The following is a 22,393-nucleotide window of genomic DNA, read 5'->3' as shown; positions in this document are numbered from 1 at the left end:
CATGCTATTTTGAGTATTTATGAAATAAAACTTCTGGTACTGAAATTAGAAAAAAATGTTTTAAAAGAATATGACAGGGAAGAGAAGACAAACATCGTGATCAGGTAGCCGAGGTAGGAAAACTGAGAAACACACGCACATGTGTGAATATAATCTATTTTATCCAGTTCCTTCGCTCAGCTGCTACCCCCCAGGCTTTGTTACCTTGTATTAAAAATAAGATGCTGATGTGGATTGGGTCAGAGACTTGGCCTAGAGACAGCCCCTCCTTTTCAGTTCCTCCTCCAGGCTTTAATGGGCTGTTTTTTGCTATTCCATATTTATTGACTCAGACTGTGATAAAATCCTTGAGTAGTTTGTAACTTCCGTCGGGGTGGTGCATCGTGTAAGTCAGACTTCCTAAGACTGGTCCTACTGCAGCCATCTTAGCGTCCTGAGACCACCGTCCACTTTACCAGGAGAGAGCTGTCGTGACCAATGGAGTTTCAAGTTTTCAAAAAGACTGCAGAAAAGATTTTTCTGTTAAGTGGGTGTTTTCTGCCCCGCTTTCTCTTTCAATTAATTTATAGCCTTAATGCAGCTATGGGAAATTTAGGTCTAAGCAGATGCCTGCTAGCCAGTCTTGTTGAGCTGCTCTCCATGTCTATACTGATTTAGGGAGCGAATAGTTGTGTGGTGGTCAGTGAGCACAGTGTGAAGAGAGACAGATTCTAAATTGCATGTGCTCTCCCTTCCCGAAAGGCTGCCTCCCGTGACCTAATGTCTGGTTGGTGAAAAGCAGACTCTGCTAGGATGTTACACCACCACTGCCGGAGGAACCCTGAGCTCCAGGAAGAATTGCAGATTCAGGCTGCAGTGGCGGCCGGGGATGTTCACACAGTACGAAAGATGTTGGAACAAGGCTATTCCCCAAATGGCCGAGATGCCAATGGCTGGACCTTGCTCCATTTCTCTGCAGCAAGAGGAAAGGAGAGGTGTGTTCGAGTGTTTCTGGAACACGGAGGTGAGTTCACTGGATGCGAGGAGAAAATTGTAATGGCGTTTGTGGAAAACGCACTTGTGCACGTTTGTTTGCACGTGGATTTTAATGGTTCGCTTGCATTGCTGTTCAGTGTCTTATCTGCTCCTCTTTGCAAAGATGTTTGACAACAAAACACTAAGTTTTTTGAGTTGTTGAGTGGGTTTTACTCTGGCACATGTAGTTTCTGCAGATTGTCAGGCAACCCCAGGTTACTTCAACTGAGAGCCCTTATTGGGGCCAGTTGCCCTTGGGTGTCAGAAGCAGAAGTAGTTGTGGTGTCTGCCGTGGGGGAGCTGCCCAGGTTTCCCTTTTTGGAAATTGCTTAAGCAGAGGAGCCTAGCATAGGTCCCTTTAAACATTTTTGACTTTTCCTATCCTTCATACCTTCCTTAACCTTTCCTTCTTACTTCCTTTTCTTCTTGTTGTTCTTTTGGATATCCTGACTTTTCTAGAACTTACAGTGTGTCTACATATGCAAAAAGGCTGCTCTTATCTGAGCTCTGATTCTGTAGACAGACTTGGTTGGTGACCGCATTTGCCATTTTATGTGTCTGCTTCAGAAAACTAGACATTTCTATAAGACTTTGACACTAATCTTCTCAATTGACTCCTCTCGCCAGTGAATTTCAATTTCATTCTTGCCCTGAAGATGGGAGGGGGATTGTGCGTGTTCCTATGAGGTGTGTGTGTGTGTGTGTGTGTGTGTGTGTGTGTGTAGATATCACTTCTGTCTACATTATAGTAGGGTGTAGAACAGCTTGTCTGGGCCACTCTAGGCCCTGGATTGCTCATCAGCAGTTATTTGTTTCATTCTAGGAGTGTACTTTGCTACAAGACTTGCTTGCCTTCTAAAGTACAGAAGGCGTTAGCAGTTCCACAGCCCTCAGAAAGGCTGTGTGAGTTATGGGACTGTATGAATGCTAAGGCTACCATCAGAGTCTGACTCCAAGATAAGGCTAAATCCAAGCCCAAGAGTAATCATGTGTCCCAGTGGCCTCAAATAGGACTAATGTGCCCTAAGACATTGGCTATAGACAGAGTCCAGACACATGAGTATTATCTCCTTAAAACAAAGCACATCTTTAGATAAGTTTCCGACCGACATCAAATCCCATTGGACCTGCACAGGTCTTGCCTGCCCCTACTCAGAAGGGTCCCTGGGCCTGAGTGACCCTGGGTGCTTAGTCCTCTGGATACTTCTAGCACACTTGTAGAAATTGTGCTTCATGTAGTTTTTAGTCTACATATGACACAACTGTTCTGCCACAGCTGTTTTTCACTCAACTTTATGACGTATTTTTGTCCTATCAGTTGTAGTGTGTGAGCAGTCATAGAAAACATGTCACAGCTGTGGCTATGCTCCAGTCTGACGTCTATGTATATGTTAGTGAGTGATAAGGGAGAGGGACAGTCCACGGCAGGGTCACAGTTGACTTACGGGCTACAGGTCCTAAGCAGCGCTCTCTCCCCCACCCCGTGATGATCATTTACATCCTAAAGGGCAGAAGGCGGCTGTGTGGCAGACTGTGTATCTAGCCTGCGTGAAGCCTAAGGTTCAAGCCTTAAAACTTTTAAGAAAAGTGTGTGCGTGCCTGTGTGTGTGTGTGTGTGTGTGTGTGTGTGTGTGTGTGCGTGTGTGTGTGTGTCTGTATGTCTATGTGTGTGTGTGTGTCTGTATGTCTATGTGTGTGTGTATGTGTGTGTGTGTGTCTGTGTGTGTGTGTGTGTGTGTGTGTATGTGTGTGTGTGTATGCGTACATGCACTCAGTGAACTCTGCCATTCCTGAGTCCACACTGCACAATTTCGTGCATTTGTAGAGTTGGGTGCCCAGTCCCACAGTTAGTATCTAAAGTAATCGTTACTACTACAGAAAGCAACCTCAGTGAGTTTTGTTAGAAATACGTTCAGTCTTACCCTGTTATCTTCAGTAGAGTAGCTGCTCAAATAAATATGTTACCATTTGGATATTCTTTCAACTTTGTTCATTTTAGTATTTTAGAAAGCATAAAATTTTCTCAGCAGACTTTTGAGAAGGTGGTGCATAATCTACCTGCTTAAAACCCAGAGTAAATATTCTATTGTCAGTGCCTGGAGGTGGCCACTAGCTGTTCTTCAGTACCAGATTCTCCTTCCAGAAACTGGCTTTTGTTGACTTTTGTGCACCGAGGCCTAAGTGGTTTCTAGCCCTTCTTTCTAGCCGGCCCACTACTCTGTTTAATGTTATGTCAGTGTCCTGACTTCTGTCACCTAACAGCTTCCTTGAGATAATTCCTTATCAGGACATAGTTAAGCCTGAGATTCTACTTGTTGGGTGCAATTGATTTGCACTTAGCTTCCATTGTGAGGCATTTGAAATTGTTGGCATTTTTTTGCTAGGGCCAGTATAGCAGGGAGAGTCCTTGACTGGTCTTTCTTAAAAAAAAAAAAAAAAAAAAAGCAACAACAAAAGCCCACCCTTGTCAGAGTTTCTCCCTTAACCCCTAGAAGCACTGCCAAGTCAGACCGCACTTATGGATGCCTATACATTGTCCTCCAAGACCTACAGTTCCTTCTTGTGCCCTCCTGGGACTGGGTGGGACAATGCCCCCCCCCCCTTCTCAGCAGGGTATTGCTAGCTGGCTGGCTCGTCCTTGTGTGATGTGCTTGCCCCTCCCAAGATGACATCCGAATATCAAACTGTGGCAAGTCTGAGCCTGTCCTTGTCTTCCTCCCTTGTTCAGGTGAGGCTTGCTCCGGTGCCTACCTTTGTTAGCTCCGGGTGGAAACCTTTCTTCTAGCTTGTAGCGTTCCCACGTTCCTCCTATTGCTCTCACCATACACTGGACACATTCTATCTTGCTTTTGCCTTCTGGTTTGTGTCTGTTGGATCTCGGTTAGTAAACACTTCATGGTGTAGGGTCATTACTCACCTGCATCTTCTTCTCAAGATTTTGTGGTACTTGAATCATCGGTCTGTCCAGAATTGGTGTTCGTGCATGAGAATGTACAATATCATTGCTCTTCCCCACAAAGGTTGCCCAAACTTCCCTTCTTTCCTCATGGCTGGGCACTGCTGGGTCACATACACAGCTTTTACATTGTGCTTCCACCTCCGAGTTCTCATTCAGTGCTGCAGGACCAGTGTGGTGCTGTTTGTGTTGTTCTGTGAGAACATTACCCTACTGAAACAAGATTCGGAGAATGCGCCTCCTCATCCCTCTCACGGCAAATTGTAAAGCAAGTTTGGAAAGGTTAAGTAAGAAGGAAACTCCTGCCATGGTCGTCACTGTCAGGCTGAGGCGTCAGTGCATAGCACATCCTCCACGTAATATCCAGGCACATCTGCCAGTGGCCCTGCAGTCTACGAGTGCCGCGCAGGAGTCTCCGGACGGTGTACCCACTTTTGTCCTCTCCTGAGATGTGGCCTATTGCTTGAGCTTCTGCATTCTTCCTCTCTTGGTAGCTTTCTGTCTCTTCTCTTCTTCTTTTTCCCACTCCTTGGGGGGAAACCTCTTTCCTCACCAAGTCTGGATTGATCTTCTTCACATTATATTGCCCTGTCCCCACCTGGTCTCTAAATAATGTGACACTTCTAAGTAGAAATGGAAATTAAATCCAGTAGGGACTTCTTATTTCTCTGCAAAGAATATTCTCAGTCTGTCACATACTCAGCACAGCAGCTGGTCCTTTGAGCCCTGCAGCCACAACTCTATGCAGCAGCCCCTCTCCCTTCTTGGTTGGGCTGTCTGAGCTTAGAAGCTTAACCCCAGAGGTCATCGTAAAGCCCCTTCCGTCGTGGTCCACTTTTCCTTGCATATGACTGCTTCCCCTTTAAGTCTTTGGCACTTTCTCAGAGAAACCACCTGCTTCCGCTAGAGCAGGTCAGGTGAGAACTTTATTTTCGTTCCTGTTAGATGCTGCTGCTGGGTCCTGTATGATGCTCTCCCCCCGTGTAATATTGTTCCCTGGACCTTAGTGCAGTGCCAGCCATAAGCATGGGGAGGGATTTTAGCATCCTGTTCAGCGTCAGTAGCTCCTGTTCACATGAAGTTCCCCGAAGGAAGAACCATGGCCATGATTGCTCCTAGTGAGGAAGAGAACAAATAGCAGGAAAATGGTTTTTCCTGACCTCATGAGACAAGACTCACCGTTTCCTTAAAAGCAATTTAAAAGCTGAGTTAGGATTAGAAGCTGCCTAAATTAGTGATAGCTGCTTTTCCAAATCATCCAATAGGGAGATGAGGAAAAGAATTGGAAGAAGTGGATTTGCTCACTGTGCACTCTGTACTCTCTCCCTCTGTGTGTTCTTTCTCCGTGTGTGACAGGACGCCAAGGTGTGTAAGGTGGCCATTTGGCTCCTGGTAAAACATTCACTCATACTCAGAAGATGCTGCTAAGCACTGAATGTATGCCAGGCCCTGCTTTCAGCACAGCCACAGTAGTAAAAGGCTTCAGCAAGTCACAGCCTAGCAGGTGGCTAGGTGGGTAGCAGTGCCCCCTGATGACTGAGAGTGTACCTTGCGTCATAGCTCTTAAGAGGGCAACACTGTGTTTTTCCCTTGGAAAACAAACCATAGAAGCAAATGTAACTCATACCCCATCGTCTTCCACCTTGATGAGTGTGGAGCTGGGCTCCAAACCATCATCCAAACTATGGTTCTCTAGTGCCTAAAAAAGAAGAAAGGCATTCCTGGCAGAGCTAAGTGCTGTGGGCAGCAAGGCCTCCTTTGTGTGAGGTGTGGTGAGTGTGTCCACGAGCTTTCCAGAATGCAGGGCTGGAGTGGAGTCCTTGAAAGTTGTGAAGCATGAAGGAGGGCTGGAAACATGATGGTGTGGGATATTCTACTTGTGTGGGACAATGACAGTGTCAGTGATGAGAGCTTGTCCAGCAGCCTATTCTAGGGATGTTGGGGCGTGGTGGGGAAGAAAGAAGAGCGGACTGGGCTATAGGATGCTCTGGTTACAGAGCTCATCAGAAGGGCCCAAGACCTAAGGCAAGAATGGCAGGTGAGGTATGCTGCAAACAAAATCAAAAGCAACTAAAGGTTTAGGTCTGACAATAAGGGAGAACTGTCACCACTTACTGAAAAGGCAAAGCTATACCAGGAAGCCAGCAAGGAGTAGAAACCTAAGCCACTGGCAAAACCAGAAATTGTTTATCTAAATATTCATACATGAAAGGACACAGTTAAAAGAAAATACAGTTTTATCTATCAAATCCACATAGCCACATGGTAATACCAACCAACACTGATCACCCAGACCTAGTAAACTCAGGACCAAGAGGCTGCTCATGTATGACAGAATCAGGGGAGTGATGTAACCCTGGGAGGAACCTGCTGGGAAACAGCTATCTAAGGAGGAATCCAAGTTTGCTTAAAATAACAAAACTGTGTTTGAGTTGTAGAACACAAAAGCGGGGTGGGGGTGAGACCCACTGGCTAGTTTAACTAAGCTGTGTGATCTGTAGTGTGAGAGGCTATTCCCTTTTGGTGAACTAGACAGATTCCATCCCTAGTTTAAGAAGTGACCACGCCTTAGATGCTTAGCAGTCACATGCAGTGTCACTGCATGCTAAGTGACATTGTGTTCCCTTGTGTACTGTTTCAAAATAATGAAAATTGGGTTTTCAAAAGTCTAAAAACTTGAGAATGTCAACACAAATGGCCGTATATTACTATCATACCTCTGGACAAATCTGCTAGTTGACCTAGCTCAGCAGTCAAGGCACTGGCTGTGCAAACCTGCCAGCCTAAGCTTATCCTTCAGAACCTGTGTAAATGTGGGAGGAGAGCAGTAACTCCACACAGTTGTCCTCTCACCCTGTGTGTCAGGGATGTGTACATAGCCACCACATTAATAATCAAAAATCGTGGTACTCTTTCTGATATCGGGGGCCACTCAGGGATTAAGAGCGTCTTGAAAAGGCAGAAGTTAAAAGAAATGCCTTATTACATTTTTTATATCCTATCAAATGCTTCTAAAAGTTCCAAGACCATGTTGCACATTTCAAAACAGTACGATGAAGAGCCTGCCATTGTGTGTTTGCTCATCGTTGCCTTCAGTGAGCTTGTGAACTGATCTGGAAGCCTTTGACTGATGTAACAGAAGTTAAGTATATAGAGGACACTGCCAGGTCCCCTTAGGAAAGCAAGCAGCTCCCCTTGATAAACACATGGAAATAAGAAAGAGGCAGCATTCCAAGATACCCAGGGTACAATGGGGAGAGCTGTCTGTAGCCGTAGTGTAGCTGTAGAATGCAAAGGTTGGAAACAGTTCCAGGCGTAGTCAAAGTAACTGTGATTGGAATCAAGGGGAACAATTGTAGAAAGCAACTTGGTAATATGTACTAAGGCCTCAAAAGTGGGAGATGCTTTTGCCCAGTTAATCTTTTAGTTTAAACTTGATTGTATAATAACTAACTTTTATTAATTTATTCAAAGGATAGAGTCTTAAAAGCAAGAAATATTTTCTACATAAAAATGCTATACCTCTCTCTGTAGGATGTGTGTGTGTGTGTGTGTGTGTGTGTGTGTGTGTGTGTGTGTGTGTGTCCCGGTCTGTGTCCATCTGTCCATCCATCTGTCTGTGTGTGTCTGTGTCTGACAGCACAGCACATGGGAAGGAGTTTATATTAAAATAGTTTTTAAGCTATTAGAATTAAACTCAGAGTGACAGTAGGATGAAAAAAACAAAACAAAAAACCCAGAATCTCTCCACCCAGCCATATCCTTCTCCAGGGACTAGACTATTAAATCTCCCTGAACTTCCCACCATGCCACCTTCCCATCAGACCATCTTTTATCCATGCCACCTTCCCATCAGACCATCTTTTATCCATGCCACCTTCCCATCAGACCATCTTTTATCCATGCCACCTTCCCATCAGACCATCTTTTATCCATGCCACCTTCCCATCAGACCATCTTTTATCCATGCCACCTTCCCATCAGACCATCTTTTATCCATGCCACCTTCCCATCAGGCCATCTTTTATCCATGCCACCTTCCCATCAGGCCATCTTTTATCCATGCCACCTTCCCATCAGGCCATCTTTTATCCATGCCACCTTCCCATCATGCCATCTTTTATCCATGCCACCTTCCCATCAGGCCATCTTTTATCCATGCCACCTTCCCATCATGCCATCATGTCCCCAACCTGTCAGATCTAGCTTGTGTTCTTCATCTAGTGCCACAGCCTAGTCTGGCCACCCTTGTCTATGCCATATGCAGTCTCTAGTCATCTCCAGGACTTACCTAACCCCCAGATCACAGGCTCCTCCCACACCATGTCCGACCTCTCCACTCATCATGATCTACTTCCGTATGACAGGCTGGACTAGGATGTCCATCCTGAACACCACCTCATGGACCAGGAGATCCATCCTGAACACCATCTCAGTGCCTTCTGTTCTACACTTTTCACCTAAGCCATTTCCAGCCTCTAGGCCCAACCTGCCTGTCCATCCTCACGTCTTCCCTAGCCTGTTGTATCAAACTTAGAAGTCTATGTGCCCAGACTCATCTCAAAAATACCAACATTGAAAAATGAAGCCAGTATTTTCTCTCCTAAACCCAACAGTACTGTAGAAATGTTTGCCAGTGAGAACACCAAGACACAGAACTTAAGAGTTGTACACTTCATCAGGGAATTCAAGGATTTTAAGAACCACAAACAACACAGAAGACAAGAACAGCTCAAGGAAAATAAATATCTGAGTGATACCCAAGAAACCACAGTAGAAGGCTGATAGGATGGCAAGTGCAACCCAGGGATTGGGAATACACTAAGGAGACAGAGAAAACTAAGGCTGAAACTGATGATGGGATTAAATAACCTAAGCCTTTGAAATATAGGCATAGGTGAGGGGGAAAAACGTTCAACAAGATCATAAAAGAAAACCTCCCCAAACTAAGGAGAAGACACAGCTATACCAATACAAGAAGCAAACAGAAGACCAAATAGACAAAACCAGAGAAGAAAATTCCACAACTTATCACAGTTAATACACCAGCTAAGCACACACAACCCAGGACGTGCACTGAAAGCTTCAAGAGGAAATTCAAGTCACATAAAGGAAAGCTCAAAATAACAGCTGATTTCTCAATGGAAATTTTTCAAGCCCAAAGAGCCAAGAGAGCATTAAGCATTCTAAATCCTTAAAGACTTTGTCTGCCAGTCTAGAGGGATAGACAGCAGATATCCACCACAAATGAGGGAGGAAGAAAAACGTTCCACAGTATAAAAAGCCTAAAAACAATTTATATCCAACAAACCAAACCTAAAGAAAGCACAGGAAACAATATTTAGACCAAAGAGAGGAATGAGCACTAATAGCGAGACTGTAGAAAGAAATGCAAAACCCCACAAACTACCACTGAGAACACAATGCCAAAAAAGCAACAACATCGTGGCCACAATTAACACACATTTTAATAATAGCTTTAAATATGAATGGCCTCAAATCTCCAATCAAAAGACACAGACTTAGTAAATGCATCAAAAAACAAAACCCATCAATTTATTCTCTACAAAACCACACCTTAGCTTTGAAGAAAGGCATCACCTTACAGTAAAAGGATAGACAAAAGGACTCCAGTCAGTTGGGACCAGGAAGTGAACAGTGTTATCCTAATATCTGACAAAGTAGACTTCAAACCAAAACGAAGAGATAAAGAGGCATGCTTCATTCTGATCAAGGGAACAGTTAACCAAGATGACAGTATTATCCTAAACATACATGCATCAAACTCTGGTGCACACAATTGGATTTTTAAAGTTGTACTACTAGATTCAAAGACAAACATTTTCAAAAGTTAGCATCAACCTACTAATAGTAAGTGATTTTAATGTCATTTTCTCCAATAAATGGGAGGGTCATCTGAACTAAAAATAAACAGAAACATCAGACTTAATTGACATACCTCAAGAGAGCTTAGCAGATACCACAGGACAGTCCACCTAAACACCAGAGAATGACTACACACTCTGCTCAGCAGCCCGTGGGAGCTTTCCTGAAGTAGACCCATCCTGGAACACAAAACAAATCTTAACAAATTCAAAAAGACTGAAGTACCTCCTTGTATTCTGATTGCATTGCAATAGAACTTGAAGTTGACAGCAAACAATCTCTTGTAAGTACACAAACTCATGGAGATCAAACCACTTATTGTGGAATGATTATTGTGCCAAAGAAGAATCTAGAAGAACAATTGAAAAGTATCTGGAACTAAGTGAAAGCACAACACAGCCAAACTTCTATAAAGCTGCCCTCCGAGGGAAGAGGGAAGTGTATACCATTGTGTGCCCACCTCAAAATAGTCTGAGCACAAATAAACGATTAATGATCCAAATCAAAAGTTTGGGTAAACAATAAACCAAATCCAAACCCAGTTAATGGCAAGAAGTAATAGAAATCAGTGAAAGAGAAATAACAAACTAATCTAAGAGTTGGTTCTTAGAGAAGATAAATGATAGAAGATAGAAGATAAACAGACCTTTGGTCCAATTCACCCATATTAACAGAATCAGAAATGAACAGGGAAACAAACATAACACTTAACCAAAAGAAATTAAAAATATTACCAGAGAGTATTTTTTAAAACTTATACTCCATTGAGCTGGAAAGTCTGTAAGAAATGGATGGATTTCTAGATTCAACCTAACCACCATGAAGCCATGAAGACAACCTATAAAAGCCAGTAAATAAGGAGATTGAATGTAATAAAAAGCCTTCCAGCTCTAAGTCGTCGTCGTCACCGTCTTCTGGGGCCAGATGGATTCACAGCAGAATTCTACCAGAGATTCAAAGGTCTACAGCCAATCCTTTTAAAACTATTTAAAATAATAGGAGCCTTCTCTGAAGCCAGAATCATAGTAACAACAAAATAGAACTAGAGACCCCATCCCTGACAACAGAGACTTGATGAAACTCAATCAAGTACTTGAAAACAGTACAGACACACATCAAAGATTATCTGCCATGAGCAGGCTGGCTTTATTCTGAAATGCGGTATGGCTCTTCATAAGCTGATTTCATAGGAAATGGCTCATCCTAAGCCAGGTCAATATAATAAATGACATAAACAGACTTAAAGACAATTCACATGAGCATCTTAATAGACACAGAAATGTCTTTGACAAAATCTAACATGTTTTTTGGATTAAAGTTCTAGAGACTGCAGGGCTAGAGGGAACACCCCTTCAACATAACAGATCTGTATATGAGAAACCCAGAGAAAACCATCCTAAATTGAGAAGAGCTTGAAGCAATTGAGACATGGAGGTTCCCTACCCACACTCCTTTTCAACATCATGCTTTAAGTTCTAGCTGGAGCACCAAGGCAAGCAAAGAAAATTAAAGGGATACAAGAAGGGAGAGAAAGTCAAACTATCACTATTTGCACTTGACATGATAGTCTACATTAGAGATCCCCAAAATTCTCCCAGAAAACTTCCAGAAAAGATGAACAAATTTAGCAGTGTGGCAGGATACAGAATCAAATTGCACAAATTAATAGCTTTCCACAGACCACCAGCAAATATAACGAGATTGTGGACATACTTCCATTCACAACAATCAAAGAAAATAAAATATCTAGGAATAAACTTATACAAGGACATGAAGGACCTCTAACATTGAAAACTGTACACCTCTGAAGAAATAGACTAGAAAATGACAGATATCCCATGTTCATGGATTAGTAAAATTAATATTGTGAAAATGAGTTTTATGAAAAGCCATTTTCAGATTCAAGCAACCCCAATCAAAATACCCATTTCATTCTTCACAGAAAGTGAAAAAACTAGCCTAAAATTTATATGGAACCATATAGCCAAAACAATCCTGGGGGCGGGGGTATAAGTCATTACCATGCCAGATCTTAAGGCTATATTACAGAGCCATAGTAATAAAAACAGTGTGGTACTAGCTCACCACACTGAACAAACAGAACAAAATCATCATAACTTCAGCCATTTAATGTTTGAAAAAGATGTCAAAAACAAACTGAAGAAGGAATCTTCAACAAACAGCATTGAAGAAACTGGACGTCCACATGCAGAATTCAGTTTAGACCCTCAACAAATAGTAACTCCAAATGGAACAAAGATCCAGAAACTGAACAACTAGAAGAAAACAGGTAGTACCCTGCGTGATAAAGGTGTGGGAAAGGGTTTTCCGAATAGGAGTCCATTTCCCAAGAGTGACTGCCAACAAAAACAAATAAAACAAAAAAGCTCTGTATAGCTGAAGAAACAAGTGTCCAGATGGTGCTGGTACATGTCTTCAGTTCCGGGACCAGGAAGTAGAGGCAGGCAGATTTCTGTTTGAGGCCAACCTGGTCTACAGAACCAGTTCTAGGACTGGTATACTGACAAACCCTGTCTTGAAAACCCAAAATAAAGGTGAGCAGGAAGCCGGCAGAGTGGGAAAGAATCTCATCCAGCTATACATCTGACCGAGGGTTACTACCCAGAATATACAATGAATTTGCAAAAAAATCAAATGACCTATTTAAAAAATGTTCCCGAGGCTAGAACAGAGAGTTGTCAAGGAAAATAACTAAGAACTATCTCCAAAAAGTGTTGAGTGTCCCTAGCAGTTAGGGAAGTGCTAAGCAAATGACCTAGAAGTTCCGTCATAGCCCAGTCAGAGTGGCAAAAATCAACAGAACAGTAGACAGCAGTGCTGGAGGGGATAAGGGAAGAGAGTCCTCCTGCACCACTGGTGGGACTGCAAACTAGGCTGGCCATTATGGAAATCAGTATGGACAATTCTTTAAAAGCTAAAAAGAAACTTACCTTATGACCCAGCCATTCCATTCCTAGGCATATGCCCCAAAGACGTGACTATATCTAGAAAGACTTGTGTAGTCATATTCACTGCTGTTTTATTCAGAAAGCCAGGAAATGTGTCCGTGAATGGAGAATGAGAGTATGGTAATAAAGATGCCCTACCTAGCATCAGTCATATGTAAGAAATGCAGTCATGAACACTGCAAGTAAATGAAACTATAAAAGATAACCCATACTCAGACATACAAATGTTACATGTTCTCTCTTATTGGAGGCTCCTCCCTCCAAATCCTCATATGTGAATATGGATCCTGTAGTAAATGCAGAAACCAAGAAGTAAGACCATTCCTGGGGAGTTGGGGGTGGACGAGAATTAGAGAGGTGATTAGTAGGGTGCAATGATTTGAATAGGTGAAGGTGAGGCTCTAATTAAGAGCAGGGTACAAATGGTTTCAATATTGAGGGAGGCTGTAATTAGCAGGGTACGGATGGTTTAAATAGGGAAGGGGGCTATAATTAGGAAGGGGGGAGAGAAATATAGAAGGAGGAGAGAGGAGATTATAATGACAGATGTCCATAAAAGACATGATGAATCATGCTATTAATTGTCTACCTAAAACTATAATACTATAAAACTATAATGTCTGTATTAATATGCATAGATATTTTAAATGACATTTTCTCTTCCAAACTAACCGTACTCCTTCCAAGAGCTAATCTAACAAAGAGCCTGACACCAGGCATGAGAAATGTCTTCAGTTGTTTTTCAGGGCTGTCTGAGATTCCCAAACACCATAAGCTATCGCTCTTCCTCAGGGGTAAGGTAAGTCTAACTGCTGAAGACACCAGGGCCCAAAAGCCCCATCTGGAACTGACCCAACAGCCTTCCTTCCTCCAACTAGCTCTCTCTCTCGTGGTACCATGTGTCATACAAGCCTCTAAAGAAAGGAAGCAACCCACAGTCCTACCCAGCTATGATGCCTGTGCACCCCAGTGCCCAGCATGGATTGATAACCATAAGGCTGCAGTAATGGCACACACACCTTGGTGGTAACCAGCAGCTCTCCAATTGGACTTAAGGCTCACTCAACAAGAGGGAAACCATGCCTGGTACTGGAAACCTAGCCAACTACCAAGACCTAGTGAAGTTATGGATCTCAGAGGAGAGCATGCAACTGCCACTTTACTAGGCCAGCATAGTCCTTATGCCCACAGATAAGTATAGTCCTCACCCTCATTGAGGAACCTTCCCTTTGCAACAGAGAAGTTGTAGGTCCCACTCCCACTGGATAGATCTCCAGGATGACTTCCCCCACCGAAGGGTCTGTGAATCTCGAGGAAGAGGATCTGAAAAGATTGTAGAAGCCAGAGGATCAGGAATTGGCTCTAAGATTGTGTCTCCTGGTATTAGCAGAAGTCACATCCTTAAGACCCTCACTAACATGACTCTAAGCATGAGCTTAATAACAGACATGCCAAAGCAGACAGAAACCACGAGGCCTCAACCCAACACCAGAGCTACAGGCAACCAAGGAAGGCTAAGGTCAGGAGAACCGTCTTCCCCAGGAGGAACATACCAACTTATCTAATGCCAAGTGGACAGCCTGAGTACAGACATACAAGTAACATACTGACAGGTTAGATATAGGAATATACATGTGCACACATGCCTGTAATAACCATTAATAAACAGAGCTCATAAATTTGAAAAAGACTGAGGAGGGTGTATGGGAGAGTTTAGAGGAACCATAAGGAAAGGGGAAATAATGTAATTGTGATGACATTAAAAATATAAGAAAGTATTTTTAAAAAGGGAAAAAACAAAACCCAGTCTAATAGAAAGGGAGCAAAATTGATGGGAGATAAAAGAAAAAAGTAATTCTTTGAAAAGGTCAATAAAATTGAAAACTGTAGCTAGACTGAAAATGAGGAAAGCCATAACCAATTTCGGGGCTGGGAACAGACTCTGGCCCAGATGCTATAGATGTTAAACAAAATCTAGGAATGTGGTGAGCTTCATGTCATAGAGAATTCCATTCCTTGGAAAATACAAATTGCCAAAATTTTATGTGACCCACAGAAAAAGAATGACTTAGTCATTGTTTATACAGTTGAAAATTTGATTTCCTCTTAAAACGTCTACTAAGAAAGCTCCAGGCCCAGTCGCTTTGCTTGCTCTGTATATTGCTGGCACAAACAGTAATCCCGCATACGTTCTTTAGAGGAAGGGGCGCTACCTAATTCACTGTGCAGTGTGATGTCCTGCTGTAAAACCAAAGCTACAGGCAGAAAACAAGCCGCAGAGCAGCAGCCTTAGGGCAGCAAACACAGGTTCCCAGTAGACACTAGCTAAGGGGCCTTACAGCGTGGCTAGGTAGCATCTATCTGGTAGCAAGGCCAGTAACATTCCAAAGGGTATTACAACATGGCTAGGTAGCATTTATCAGAAATTCAAGGTTTGTTTAATATCCACAACCCTTGAGCCATTTGCTAAATCAAAGATAAGTGCCAAAGGGTCACTTAACAGCCTGTGACAACACTACCTGTTCAAGATGCAAGCAAGACTGCAGCTCAGAAGGGACCCAGGAGAAGCTGCAGCTGGCTTCACACTTAGTGTTGAACAGTTTGTGTGCTTTCATTATTTGTATGCAACATGTTCTTAGTAAAAGACCAATACACCAATTACAGAGGAACAAGTGAAAGCATTACTGGCCAGCGAGATGGCTCAAAAGCACTTGCTGTACAAACCTGATGCTCTGAATTTGATCCCTGGAAGGAAAGAACTGACTCCTGGAAGTTGACCTTCATAAGCAGTTCTTGGCATGTGTCTCCGCAGTATCATACACTAGTAATAGCAAATCAAAAGTGTAAGTAAAACTGTCTTGATGTGTATATGTGTGTACATTTGTATGTATATATGTATACACATCTATCTGTCTATCTATCTATACACACACACACACACACACACACACACACACACACACACACACATAATGTATGAAAACTAAAAGTATGTATGGAACTAGATTGTAGACCAGTATTACAAAACTCAAGTTCTGCCATCAGTTAACATCTGGAGGATGAAGTAGCAGCCCATAATAGCAACAATTTAAGGTTTTTAATAGTAATTTTAATTAAATATATTGTCTATATGAAACATTGCTGGGGTGGATTAAAGAAGTTGTAAAAAAGTAGAGAAGTCTTTGTGTTCATTACATGGAAAATTAGTATTATTTAGATCATTTGGGGAAGTTTGCCATCTGTAAAGTTGGTGGAATTAGAACAGTAAAAATTAGGCCAGGCTTGTATGAAGAAACTAAAAATGTACCTTGAAAATGTATTAGCTGAAATAAGTTTTAGAACAGTTGGAGGAATTAACACTACCCGATATCAGACATGCTGCAAAGCTACAATAGTTAGCAGTCTGGAATTGGCATGGTCAAAACTCTTGTTCAATTGCATCTTTTTCTGTATACTGGGGTTGGACGAAGGGCCGTGTGTATGCTGGGTAAGCCTGATGCCACTGAGCTTCATCCCTGGAGTGCCATTGACATGGGCTTTGATACTTAGCTTATTCTGACCTTGAACCTGTTCCCAGGCTGGCCTCAAACTCACCGTCCTTCTGCCACCATCTTTGAGTTTGTGCTACCATACCCAACTAGGAAGTATTTTTAGATAAATGGAATAATTCAGAAATATGATAAAATGAGTTTCAGCAAAGGCAGGGTAAATCATTGAAAAAATATTTCTTTGTGTTTGTCTAAGCAGAGGGGATAGTGTGTGTGTGTGTGTGTGTGTGTGTGTGTGTGTGTGTGTGTGTGTACACGTAGTGATCTGCAGACACCTTAGTTCCTTAGGTGTCCATTTTCTTCTTTCTCACTGAAATCTAGGACTAGAACTCAGGTTATCGTATTCTCTTGTTAAGCACGTTTACCTGTCCATTGTCCCCATGCTCCCTAATTTGTAAAGAAAGTATTTTAGCAAACAGGTAGATAGCCATATGGCAAATGATGAACCTTGATCTTACTTTATACCATATACAAGTATTAACTACTAGTAGATCATTGACCTATGTTTATGGGTTTAAAGTACAGAATATCTAGATAAAGTACAGAATATCTAGAATATCTAGAAGAAATGAAAACTTGTAGTGTTGTGTTGGGCAAAGTTTTCTTTAGCAAAGCAGAAATCTAGGAAATGCTTAAAAAAAGAAAGTGAATTTGATGAAATCAAGGAGAGCCAAGTGTAGATCAGTGGTAGGGTGCTTGTCTGTGTTCAGTCTCCAGCATTGCAAAGATAAATCCATGAATAAGCATCCTTTACTTGGCCCATGTGCAGAATATGCAAACCTTTATAACTCCATAGAAGGACGTCCCAGCGGAAATGAGTAGACACTGACAGATAATCCACAGGAAAGCGTACAAGTAGGCCAGCTCTCTAGATCCCTGAAATGTGAATTGACGGCACACAGCTCATCATTTACCCTTTTAATGGGCAAACTTAAAAGTGGTCCTGATGCCATGGAGCCTCGCTGGCAAGGACAGTGGCAGGGTAGCCACCGACAGCAGGCTGCACAGCGGCTTCTTGACATCAGAGTCCACCATTCCCTTCTGTTATGAAGAAGAGACATGGCTGATAGCATTGCTCCCAGAGCCTCCCATCGCAAATAAGGCAGTCCTGCTCAGAAGCATGTGCTAAGTGGATTAGCCAGTCTCACTTCCGCAGGTGACCCCTTTCTAGAGAAAGCCTACAAACCCAAAGTTTTGTCCTTGATCTGCCTTGTTCCCAGAATCTAGGTAGGAAGTTGGTTGTAAAAGGCATGGGGAAAGATCTGCCTTGTTCCCAGAATCTAGGTAGGAAGTTGGTTGTAAAAGGCATGGGGAAAATTTGAGAGGACAAAAGTGTTGTGAATGTTGAGTGCTTTTAGTTAATGTGGCCGTGTGAATTCTTGGAGCTCATCAACCTGTGCCCTTGATACACAAATCTCACTTCCAGTTGCTAAAGCTTTTAGAGAACATCTCGGGCAGCTCAGTGATGTGTCTCTGTTTTTTAAACACAGTCTGTTTCCATGTTTACATTACAATGTTACCTACCATTTGTTAAAATGGGTCTCTTTGGTGGGCGGAGTATCTGGCAAGGAGGAGGAGAAGCTTGTTGGGGTTGATTATTTTAGGCAGAGCACTCAGAAATCTCACTGATAAAGACAAATTGCAATAAACTTCAGGAAATGCAGTTAAGCGGTTTTTGTACGTGCGTTAAGCATTTCTCACAAACCACTGTCCTGCAGACTTTGTTGGTGCTGCAAGTGAGCTCTCACTGCATCGCACTGACTGATCTGAAGTGCATTTTCTTTGCACCCTCACATGCCCTGTTTCATGTTGTCACCTTTTCCTGGGGACAGCGGCTATAGTTTTTATGCATTATTACCCTCTAGTTCTTGCTTCTGTCCTTTGTTCACAGGATGCAGTTGGTTGGTTCATTTGAGTGATTTGTGCAGAGATGAGTCAGGCTACTGTTCTGTGTGAGAATCTGTGTCTTCTTACTTCAGTGTAGCACTAGAATGTGAGCGGAGCCTTACACATGCAGTGAACATTAAATGTGCAACACTTCGTTACAGCTCTGCAGCTTGACTTGTCCACTAGAATGACTGCAGTGTGTGGGTGAGGGTATTGCACCTTCAAAGGTGGGAGGGAGGGGTTCCCAAGATCGCTGAAGGATCAAGAGGGATTATCTGGAAATATGTGGCCAGATACAGCTTAAAGACAGCGTTTTTTCATTGTGGGGTGTGTGTGGGGGGGCCGGGGGGGGGATATGGATTTATGTATATGCATGCAATCCCTGCTGAGACCAGAAGAGGGCGTTGCTTCCCCTGAAGCTGAAGAAGCTAGTGGTTATGAGATGTCTGATATGAGTGCTGGGAACTGGGTCCAGGTTCTCCGATAGAGCAGCAACAGCTCTTGACCACTGAGCCATCTCTCCAGCAGTCACTTCATCTAGATAACAGCAGGGTCTATCTAAAAGACCCATCAGTTTGGTCTGAGATCTCTGGCTTGTAGTGAAAGATGACTAGTGCATGACCACACTCTTCCAGTAGATGGCAGCAGAGTGCTTTGCATCAGGGTTCTAGCTTGCCTGTTGCATAGCCCTAGGTACTGAATATCCTTTAGTTAAAGCCATGCATTGCTGGGGCCTTCTTTTTTGTTGTTGTTGGGTGGTTGTTATCTGTCACTTTGTGTCAGATATTACGAGGAGCTAAAGTAATAGTTTACTTGTACAGGTTCTGTTTGCTAACAACTCTTTAACTGTAGTTTTCATCCACTGCGGTGTTATTAATATTTCAGCATATCATTTTCTGCCTCACAGCCTCTTGTAAGAGAATCCAGCTGTTGTAGTCTGGAACTAAATAATACGATCTTATTAAATAGTACATAAATATTTAACCACATAGCTTTGGAGTCGTTTCGTGCCTGTGAGAAACATCCACGGATATGTGAATAAGAGCTGAGTTGCGTAAGGAGCATTTTAATGCTTGTCACTGGGCCCACCTGGGTGTTCTCCCTCAACTGCTTTATGCGCTTCCAGAACACGGATCCACTATGTGGGGGAGGCAGTTCTTGTCTCTGCTCCACCTACAGCGCAGGGATATCAGTGGGATGTGAGCCACAAAGTGCTGACCTTTGGCACCGTGGAAAAGCCAGAGTAGGTGGCAAAGGTCTGTAGCTCAAAGAGTCACTGAGCAGATGATTCCTATGAAGTTTTCTTCCAAGGGATCTGTTAATTTAGGAGTCTTTAAAACTTACTTTTTAAAGCAATGTTTATATTGTACTGAGGTTTCTTCCATTTTTTTTCAAATAAAGTTCTTGCTGTTACGCCGCAGGACCACCTGTAACTGAGCTCAGTCCCGTGGTACTCACAAGCATGCTGTATCATGCCGTGCCACTCAGCATGGGTCTCACCTGCTGCTTTCATGGAGCATAGGGCGCCTTCATTCTTTGCCTTCACCCACCCCAACCCCTATGAAATTTTAGAACAAGTCCAGCTGAACACAGGGTACTGCAATTCAGAGCAGCAGTGTTGCTGCACACGCTCCCTTTAGGGCAAGAAGTAGCACAAGGGAAAGGCATGAAAATAGCTGGAGACAAAGGGGCCGTGAATCAGGCCCCAATCAGAGGCTGAACAGTCGCAGGCTGGCCAGCAGGAGGGTGAGGTGCTGCAGGGTCTATCTTTAAACAGTGTTGGTCATCTCCCTCCTCCTCCCGTTGACTTAGGCCTGATAGTTTCTACTAGAGTGTGCTTTCCACCGGAGCCTGGGGAGGCCTTAGCATCACTCATTGCACTTAACCCTTCACAGTCTGTGATAACTGGCTCAGCCTGAGAACTCTGTCCTCATAGAGTTGCTCTGTCTCCACAGCCACTGATGTTTTCATTTTGATTTAACTCTAGCTGATCCCACGGTTAAGGATTTAATCGGAGGCTTCACCGCTCTGCACTACGCAGCCATGCACGGCCGGGCCCGGATCGCACGCCTGATGCTGGAGTCTGAATACAGGAGTGACATTATTAATGCAAAAAGCAATGATGGCTGGACTCCCCTCCATGTGGCTGCCCACTACGGTAGGGACTCATTTGTCCGGCTCCTCCTGGAGTTCAAGGCCGAGGTCGACCCGCTCAGTGATAAAGGAACAACGCCACTTCAGCTTGCTATCATCCGAGAGAGGTCGAGCTGTGTGAGAATCCTTCTGGACCACAGTGCCAACATCGACATCCAGAATGGGTTCCTGCTGCGCTACGCTGTGATCAAAAGCAACCATTCTTACTGCCGCATGTTTCTTCAGAGAGGAGCAGACACAAACTTGGGGCGCCTAGAAGACGGACAGACTCCTTTACACTTGTCTGCCCTCCGTGATGACGTGCTCTGCGCACGGATGCTGTATAACTATGGAGCGGACACGAACACAAGGAACTATGAAGGTCAGACCCCACTGGCCGTTTCCATAAGTATTTCAGGAAGTAGTCGGCCGTGTTTGGATTTCTTACAAGACGTCACAAGTATGTAACACCTACTGCTATTATTGCATCTTTCCCCTTAACCCGCGCCTTCTGAGTTGCTTGACATACTTTTGTAATATGAGATGACTAGAAGCTAGCCATTCTTATCAGTCCTGCTTGGTAAGTAAGACTCACCTATCCAAAACCCTGTTGGTTTACTAAAAGTGGACGGTAAAGTTCAGGGTCAAGACAGACACTGTTTTCAGAGTGAATGGAGCTGAATGTTAGAATAAGGTGGTTCCCTCTGGTCTGAGTGATATCCTGGCTGAGACAGCAGGCTCAGATGGAGAATTAGAAGGGTGGGGTCTCAGATTGCTTAGCTATGGGGACAATTTTGCACTTCCTTACTAAGTTCTACATGAAAGCAGGGCCACTCTGGATTGTTTAGAGGCCCCAGTAAGAGAGGCGAAGGAAGATGTGTGAAAACACTAGGACCTAGGCCACAGGTCCCCAGGCCACACGGCTTACATCAGCGTCTGCCCAGCTTCTGAGAGACCCTTCATTTACACCTTCAAGTGTCTAACTCGTCTAACTCAGCAGCAGCTGGTGGCCACATCGTTTTCTGAGGGAGGTGTTAGCTTGCGTGGGCTTTGCTGCCTTCTCTTATCTGGCTTCCCTGCGAGCTCAGTGTATGTATCACAGGTAAATGTGTGAGGCAGAGGTGACGTCTGTAAGCACCTTTGATTAACTCTGCTGTGCTGGTCAGAGTCTCAATGCCTTTCCCCATATGATCTTGATTACAGAAGGAAGGCTGGCCTCTAATTATCATTTATAAGAGGCCAGTTTTAGTTTTAAGTTTTTAAAAAGCCACGGAGTGGAGCAAGTAAGCATGTCCCAGAAGACATGGAGGTGTGTGAAGTGACCGGGCAGTATGGCAGTGAGGACACACAGCCCTAGGCCCTGAAGAGAGGAACTGCCCCTCCCCTAGGCCAGGCTAGAGCAAGGGAGAGTGGGACAATTTGTCTATGTGCCCACATGGACATAATTACAGAGCCGGGAGGGAGGGTCTGGGGTGCTTGGGTTTTTGGGGTTGCATTATAGCTGATGGGGAAAGCAAATTCTGAAAATGCTTTCCTAAACCAAAAGAGGAACTTATTTATACAGATGGAAGGGAGCAGAAGAAATATTGTTGAAAGAGTACAATTATATAACTGTAAATATTCAAAGTGTAGCGCAACCTGAGGTTAGGGTTAACTGATAAAGGAGCCCACGAGAGGAGCTAGTTATGATTTAGCTGAGGGTTTCGTTCTCAGTCTTCCTTCACCACAGTATAAAGCTGTGTAGGTGACCTAAGTACAGACCAAAGAGTTATTAGAATATGGGGTGTTTTTAGAATGTATTTATTTTACTCAGTGTGTTTGGGTATTTTGCCTGCCTATACGTCTGTGTACCATGTGTGTATAGAATCCAACAAGGCCAGAAGGCACTGGGTCCTCTGGAACTAGAGCTCCTGGGGTTGTTAGCTGTCTCCTGGATGTCAGGAGAACCCAGGTCTTCTGTGAGAGCGGTGCTGCTGAGCCGGCCCTCGGAATGCAAAATC

General features: G+C 43.5%; 1 protein-coding gene and 1 long non-coding RNA gene across 12 annotated transcripts in view; one reads left to right on the top strand and one right to left on the bottom strand.

Moving 5' to 3' along the window:
* Asb7 (ankyrin repeat and SOCS box-containing 7) overlaps window positions 1-22,393 on the top strand; it is a 44,499-nt gene that overhangs the window by 8,993 nt on the left and 13,113 nt on the right. For all 11 annotated transcript variants that reach the window (XR_015632807.1, XR_015632809.1, XR_015632808.1 and 8 more), the window contains 2 exon segments: window positions 742-1,003; window positions 20,248-20,853. Coding sequence is in view for 8 of the 11 variants with exons in the window: in XM_087576440.1 (XP_087432566.1) it covers window positions 793-1,003; window positions 20,248-20,853 (817 nt within the window). In the remaining 3 variants the exon portion in view is untranslated.
* Window positions 7,775-12,136, bottom strand: LOC148007711 (uncharacterized). Its single transcript, XR_015646978.1, has 2 exons — window positions 8,136-12,136; window positions 7,775-8,007 (listed from the first exon to the last, which is right to left on the bottom strand). It is a non-coding gene; the product is annotated as an uncharacterized LOC148007711 (long non-coding RNA).

Source organism: Rattus norvegicus, chromosome 1 (assembly GCF_021556685.1).
Source record: "Rattus norvegicus strain SHRSP/BbbUtx chromosome 1, alternate assembly SHRSP_T2T, whole genome shotgun sequence".
In the NCBI taxonomy this organism is placed as follows: domain Eukaryota; kingdom Metazoa; phylum Chordata; class Mammalia; order Rodentia; family Muridae; genus Rattus; species Rattus norvegicus.
Note: the sequence above shows the minus strand (reverse complement) of the source record. Positions and strands in the feature narration are given on the sequence as shown.